Here is a 7,077-nt window from a genome sequence, read left to right on the forward strand (position 1 = left end):
GAAGGGGCATCTTTGCCCTCCTGGTTCCTCTGGGCACTTCCCCTGTCTGATGCTGCTAGGTCCTGCTCTAGGCATCCTCTAGCTTTAACCAGGAGTGTGTCTCTCTTTACTTCTGTTTTGTGAAAACATGATCCTTTTGTCCTTGACTCAGCTCAGAACCTCCCCAAGCTACCACTCTATCCTCCAGTTTTAATTCCTTCCACGACTGTGTCTGTCCTGTAAGCAATTGAGTCCGATCTCCTGGAAATGGAGGCGCTTAGAAAAAAAAAAGAATTATTTGAGCCGATGGTGAGAAATCGAACACTGGCAGGAGGAGGAAAACCCAAGGAGAAAGGCGCCGACACTTCTAAAGAGGCGGTCAGGGCGCCGTGCATACAGAAGCAGGTGGCTGAGCCCCCGTTCTGGCTCATTACCGGGAAGCACAGCAAAGGCCGCCGGGTGAGGCTGGGGGACAAGCCGGCTGCGGCGCGGAGCTTCCAGCGGGGCTGTCCAGTGGAACGGACAGCACCTTTGCGCTTCCCAGGTGCTGTGCTTGCTGAAGCAATTCCCACTGAAAAAGATGCAGACCGGGACTTCTCTGGCCGTCGCAGGGAGGGGGGTTGAGACTTCACGCCCCCAATGCAGGGGGCGCGGGCTCCAACCCTGGCGGTGAAATTAAATCCCGCATGCCCCGCTGCAAAAAAAAAAAAAAAAAGGATGCAGACCATCTGGGGTGAAATCTCCCAGGAGTCTGATTTCCCTCCGTGGCATACGTTTCAATACTGCTGTGCAACCCTCAGGAGCTTTGAGAAAATCCCCCCGAGGGAGCAGGGACCCTGGCCCCAGAAATGGGCGCCCCCTGCTGGTGACGGGGCAAGGTGGGCTCACTGGCGGGGCGGTCCCCAGCAGAGGGCGAGGGGAAGGCGCGAAACGGACCGAGAGAAAGAGAGCCTTTCGTTTTTCTGCTTCTCGGATTGCGTTACTGACAGACGGAGGAACTTAAGGGGGCTGGGAAGGGCGAGGAGGGGTCCTGAACCAGTTCCTGCAACCCCAAGCTTTAGAACGAGATTCCTGTCTTTTCCTCCGCACCCTCCGACGTGCCCTGCTGCAGCCCTCTCTCCCTATTTATTAGCGGCTGTCTTGGCAGTATTTCCCGGGATCTCGCAGCTGTGCTTGGGTTGATCAGTACGTGCATCGAAAACTATGTGAGCGTGCACAGTGCAGGCTCTGGGTCCTATGTAAGGTTGGGGGGACAGCGTGCAGAGCACCCCAAACGAGGATCCTTTTTAGGGCTGGAGTCGTGTCTTCTTAGACAACTAATCCAGGGCTAAGCCCTTAAAGTGGCTGGGGCGGGTGAAAATTCGATGTGGGCACTGTTAATTGCTGGTAACCTATGGATGGAAGGAGCTGTGCTTCCTATATGACCCCAGTTTATAAATAAATGAACATCCATTAACGTAAAATTAAATTACTGTGAAATTTCCCATACAGTTTTGTTTAGAAGGCAGAAATAAGTGGGTTGGCGGTGTAATTCTGCCGCAGATGCTGGAGCATGTAGTCACACGGTAATAATAGTAATTTGCTTTTTCCTGGTGTCCCCGACCCCCAGATCTCAAGGCAGATATTACCACCTTGCCTTCGAAAAGGCTCATTGAGGTTAAAGGGCTGGCTAGAAGTTACCCAGCAAGGGGTTGAGTGCAGAGGCCTTAAAACGCTTTGTTCCATTAGACCTCAAGTCAGTAAACAGAAAATGGACCAGTATGCAGGAGACCTGAGTTCCAGTGCTTGTTCTGCCACTAGCTCAGCATGTGGGCAAAAAACACTATTTCTCTGGCCTCACTTTCCTCATGTAGAACAGAAGAGCCCATGCAAATCTTATTCCATGGGCCTCAATATTTGATCATAAGCACACGCTTAGCTAATATATGCACCATTTACAGTCAAACCCTCTCTAAGCGTTATTTCCCCCTTTATGGCATGACCAGAATCTGACCTTTGTAAATTAAAATAGTAAATACAAGAGTCATTTCTGTATATTTCATGATTTATTTGCTGGCGGGGGATTTGTTTGGGAGAGGGTGTTTTCCTTCCAAATCCATGGATGAGCCGTGCACATTTCTGGGGCCTCTCTGGGTGGGAGGGGACCCAAGTTCTGTCCACCTTCTCCCCTGAGTGGCCTGTCACCGGGCTGTTGGAGAAAAGCAAAGGAGGTTTGCAGCTCAGAAGGGTCGGCAGATCCCTGTGGATCTGTCTGCAGGTCTGAGGAAGGAGGGGAGGTCTGGCCAGGTTTGCCTCCAGCTTTGTGTTGCCTGGGGCTAGGAATTTAACCTGCCTGCCCCCAAACAACACTTCCTCCCCCCTCTCTTCTCCTCCTGGGGACTAGGAGAAGAAATTAGTAGCTGTTTGTCAGGTAAGACCTAGCTTTGCACCAGTGACTCAGGCTGACCTTGACTCAGGCAATGCCAAATGGGGCTGAAGACGTCGGTTGGCAGAATGAATTGGGGGTGGTGGTGGTGGTGAAATTACAGGCTTTTGTGGCCAGTCTGCCCCAGGGTTTTCTTCAGAGTCACCACCCAGCCTCGGGGCATCTGGGGAGGGAGGGAATGGATCTCTGCAGGGGGAGGCTTGGGGTCTTTGTCACTTGTAATCCCCTGCCAGGCAGACGTTAGGGGAAGGGGTCTCGGGCCTGGAGATGCCCCTGGTTGGGGAACGGGGCTCCCCGCCTGCGACGGCCGTCTGAACCCCGCCTCCGCGTACACCACCGCCCCTTCCCCGCGCCCCCTCCCCCCGGCGTGATTAGGCTGCCCTCGGAGATAGGGTGGGGTGGGGGTGCTTGCAGGAGAAGACAGCTTTTGGTTCTCAAGAGCAAAGCAGAAAAACAAATGACAGCCCCCCGAAACCCTACTGGGCTGCGCTGCAGGAGGTGAACCCGGAGGTGCCCGCCCGCCCCGTACCCCCGTACCGTTCCGGGAGGATGGCAGCACCTCGCGCAGCAGCCCTTCCAGGGTGGCCTGGTACTTTTCCAGCTGCCTGGAGTTCATCCTCATTCCAATTTCTACAGGAGCAGTCAGCTGTGAAATAAGGCAGCGTTAACAAGAAGGGAGAGCAAGCCGTTAATCCCTGGGTGCCTACAGGTGGCGGGCTGGACTGCAAGGACCACCGCCCCCCACTCCTCCCCATCCTGCGGGGGGATGGGAGGGGTCTGCTGGGAATTCTGGCCCCTCCCCTCAATCTCACCTGGGGCCCGAGCCTGAGACCAGCCGGGAGGGAGGAGGATTACCTCGCCTCCCCTGGTGGGGAGTCTGAGGAAGCAAATGCCCTTCCCCTTCCCCTGAATGGTAATAGCTAACACGTGGGAGTCTTATTAGGTGCCAGGTGTCCTCCTAAGGCCTGTTAAGCCTCTCAATAATCCTATGAGGTAGAGACTATTAGAGCTCCCATTTTGCAAATGAGGAAACTGAGGACAAACAGCAGTTGAGTCACTTGCTCAAGGTCATACAAGGTTCCCAGTAGAGGGAGAAGGGCACCCAGGGGGCCTGGCTCCAGGGTCCATGCGGGGACCCCTAGGCTACCCTTGGATGGAGGAGCTGTCTGGAGGCTCTCCACCAAGAGGGGTGGGGGGGGCAGAGCCAGGGGGAGCCAGTTGATCTCCCAGCACCCCCAGAGCTTCCCAGTTCTGTGGTCTTGCTGCACAAGCCAGCGGGCAGACTCTGAGACCCCCTGACCCTGCAGAGCCGTGGTGGAGTCCCAGGCCCACTCCCTCTTCTCCTACCCAGCTCACCGGGGGTGGGAAGTGGGCTCAGGAGGCCTGGAGGACAGCCCTGCATGCTGGCCCGTTGCTGTGGGAACTGTCTTTTCTTACTTTAAAACGAAGAGGCTGGACTGGATGACCCAGAATAGATCTCATGGTTCTGGGGGAAGGAGAGGGGGCAAGAGGTACCCACCCCAGCTTGGAACCCTCAGCAGCCTCCCAGGCCCTGCTGGCCTCTTTGGCCCCCTCAGACCCTCCTGGGCCTCTAGGACCTCAGAGCGGGGCCTCTGCACTCACTCTTCTTTCTTCTGGGATGTTCCTGCTCTAGCTCTTTCATGGGTGGCCCCTTCTTACCCTCCAAGTTTCAAACCAAATGCCACCTCCTCTCCCTGGGGAGAGAATGGGAGAGAGGCCTCCCCTCCCCTCCCCCACCAGCCCCGCCCTCACTCTCTATCATGCCTCCTTATTTGGTGCCTAAAATGATTTCTTGTCTCATCATCGGTGTCTGACTATCCCTCCTAGGATGGAGCTCGTCACCTGAGTGTCTAGTTCATAGCAGGTTCCGTGATGCCCGGGGGACCATCCCCCCACTGGGTTTCTCTGCACTACCTCCCCAATCCCACACCCCATCCCCCCAACCCCGTGTCTTTACTCACCTTAATGACTTCCTGTTTTTCTTCCCAAGGCTCCGCGGGGTCCACCTCCTCTGACCTCTGCTGTACACTCAGGGATTTCTTTTGCCCTTTGTACCTCTCCTTTTCCTAGGGGCCGAGCACAAAATCATGTAAAACTCACCCTCTCTCAACCACTCATGGCCCTTTGGGGTTTCTATTCGGAGTGCTAAAGGGCCTTACCCCCCACACCACACAGGCCAAAAGAACCCCCTTTCCCAGGCACCTCTCTCCCAGGGCGTCTCAGACACCCGGTGACTTCACACCGTCCTTGGATTTGCCCACCACCAAGTCAACCCAAAGAGGAATCCTTCCTTTGTAGTTCAAACATCACACCCAGCTTGTTACTGTTAATTAAGTTAACATGCTAAAAATAATGGCCACCCTTCCTGCATATTAAGTATGAAAATGTGTTTTTCATAGCAAAGAGCCTATAAAAAAAAGACGGCCCAGCCTGTGAGGGCGCCATGGGGTGGCCCAGAAACTGGAGTCCCTGGGAGGTGATTTATAAGAGGCAAGACAAGGAGATGAATTATGGAGAAAGGAGTCTGCAGCTTCTTCATAAAAATCCTGGTGCCTGGCAATTACGAGGAGGAAACCATGGAGCAGATAAGTGCTAAGCACCCTCTCGCTGCCATTTTGCCAGTTCGTGTAGCACCGAGTTAGGCTCTTTCTGTCCAGCCTCTCATCTTGCCCAGCATCCTGCTTGCCAGGCCCCCGGGCACTGAAGTCAGACACAGTCTGTTTCTTTGGTTTCTCTGAGGACATTCCCGGGGTTCAGCTCTGGGCCTGCCCCGGGCAGCGGTGATGCTGGGACAGTCGGTCATCTTCTCCGCAGAGGGAACCAAGTGGTAGGTGGGAGGAGGTAGGTTTAGGGGATCTGCTGCATCTCTTTGCAGCCCACTGTGTTTTCTCCTCCCCTGAAGAGGAGCTGGGTCCAGCCTGGCCCCTGTAAAGCCACATGGTCCACATAAAAAAAATCTAGAAAAAAAAAATTAAGAGAAACGGGGAATTCCCTGGTGGTCCAGTGGTTAGGACTCTGCCCTGTCATTGCCGAGGGCCTGGGTTCAATCCCTGGTCAGGGAACTAAGATCCCACAAGCCGTGCAGCACGGCCAATAAAAAGAAAAGAGATCAAGAGACAAAGGTGGAAAGGCACTCAGAACTCCGTGACATCTAAGGTAAAAGGCCCAGGGAGGTGGGTCCAGCAGCCCAGTTTTCCACGGGCCCTACCACCTAGGTTCCACTAAGCCTGCCCTGTTTTCTTCTGGGTTCTAAAGAGAAGAAGGCTTTGGCTGCCACTCCCTAGAAAGGTACCTTCTTTCCTGCTCGAACGTTTGTGCCCACCTGTCCATCCTTCTCTCTCGGGGACCCCAGAGCAGGTTCCCCTCTTCTTCACCAGCCCACTGTGTTTTCTGCTCCCCTGAAGTCAGTGCAAACGTCAGCATCACTTCTGGACAATTAATCATGTCCTGTCTTGTGACATCTCCCCGCTTGGTTTTCTATCATGAGTGAATTTTTCATGTTGGCTCCCGAGCCAGCTCCTTGAGGATGGGAGGTTCTGAGATTTCCTTGTGTGCCTGACCTCTCACCCAGGGTGCCCCTCTGTGCTGCAAAGATGCTCTGCAAATATTTATTGGCTTATTAATTGAAAACTTCCTCTGAAAGGATGGGCAGGGGTAGGAAAAGATGTCACCTGTGGGAGCCACTGACACCTTTGTGGTACTGCTGAAGGAGTGAAGGTGGCTGGGGGGATGGCTGGAGCCTGGGGTTATCTGGAGTTCCTCAGGCTCACCTCAGTGTCTCTGGCATATCTGATTAAATGTGGGTTTCCTGAAAGGATGCTTGTCATTGAGCAGGCTTGTGGGTCACCTTGGCCACACTGGGGAGGCAGGCAGCCTGGGAATATCTTACCTGCATCCTCTGGACTTCGCCGTAGGTGAAGATGGGAACAAAGGCCTCTGTCTGGGAGGCCAGCATGGAGGCTGCGTGCACTACCAGCAGGACGGCCGTGGCCTTGCGGGACAGCATTCTGGAGCTGGACAATGACAGGGAGCCCCTGTCACCCAGTGTAGGGCTCAGGGACAGACCACTGCATTGGAGGCCGGCGCCCTCAGCTCTGGTCCATGCCCCACCTGGGCCTGTGTGATCTTGGGCAAGCTGCTTACCCTCTCTGGATTTGGGCCTGGTGTGGGGTTGTACCAGAGGAGCTCAGAGCCCCTTCTCTGCCCCAAGCCCCCCGAGAGAGGCCACCCTGACCCCTGCCCACACCAGAAAAGAATCATCCCACTTGTTGGCCCTTCCCTTTGTTACTGGGGAGGTCTTCTGGGGTCAGCTGGGCTAATGAAGCAGGAGCAACCCCATATTGCCGATAAAAAAATCTTAGATTATCAGTAGAAGCAAGTCCCGCGATCCAGAAAGCCCTGCCTGCCCCCTGAGCCAATTAGCATAAGAGGGATGGATCCAGGCCCATCCGGTCCTGCCTGGTGGTACCAGGCCAAGACCCCAGGTCTAGAGAGGGAGGGGTTGAGACCCTCTGCCCAGGTGCAGCAGAGCCGGATGGAAAACTCCAGCTTGGAGCCCCACAGAAGAGCAGGGCAGGGTCCCCGCCCCTCTGGGCCGGCGCTGGCTCTCGAACAAGCGCCTCCCCAGCTCCAGTAAGTCTAGCCGCCTGCGG

General features: G+C 55.1%; 1 protein-coding gene and 1 non-coding gene across 2 annotated transcripts; one reads left to right on the plus strand and one right to left on the minus strand.

Annotated features, from left to right (window-relative positions):
• Positions 1 to 2,045: 2,045 nt before the first annotated feature.
• MLN (motilin) lies at positions 2,046 to 6,431 on the minus strand. Its single transcript, XM_043450947.1, has 4 exons — positions 6,315 to 6,431; positions 4,387 to 4,491; positions 2,942 to 3,050; positions 2,046 to 2,167 (listed from the first exon to the last, which is right to left on the minus strand). The coding sequence occupies exons 1-4, from the start codon at positions 6,429 to 6,431 to the stop codon at positions 2,160 to 2,162; spliced, it is 339 nt and encodes a 112-aa protein (XP_043306882.1). The 3' UTR covers positions 2,046 to 2,159.
• Positions 5,415 to 5,487, plus strand: TRNAD-GUC. The gene has a single exon. It is a non-coding gene; the product is annotated as a tRNA-Asp (tRNA).
• Positions 6,432 to 7,077: the final 646 nt, after the last annotated feature.

Source organism: Cervus canadensis, chromosome 28, assembly GCF_019320065.1.
Source record: "Cervus canadensis isolate Bull #8, Minnesota chromosome 28, ASM1932006v1, whole genome shotgun sequence".
NCBI lineage: Eukaryota > Metazoa > Chordata > Mammalia > Artiodactyla > Cervidae > Cervus > Cervus canadensis.

Coding starts and splice junctions, on each gene's coding strand:
- MLN (XM_043450947.1), bottom strand. CDS start 6,431: ATGCTGTCCCGCAAGGCCACGGCCGTCCTGCTGGTAGTGCACGCAGCC. Junction 4,492..6,314: donor GCGAAGTCCAGAGGATGCAG/GTAAGATATTCC, acceptor CTCGGCCCCTAG/GAAAAGGAGAGGTACAAAGG. Junction 3,051..4,386: donor AAAAACAGGAAGTCATTAAG/GTGAGTAAAGAC, acceptor CTTATTTCACAG/CTGACTGCTCCTGTAGAAAT.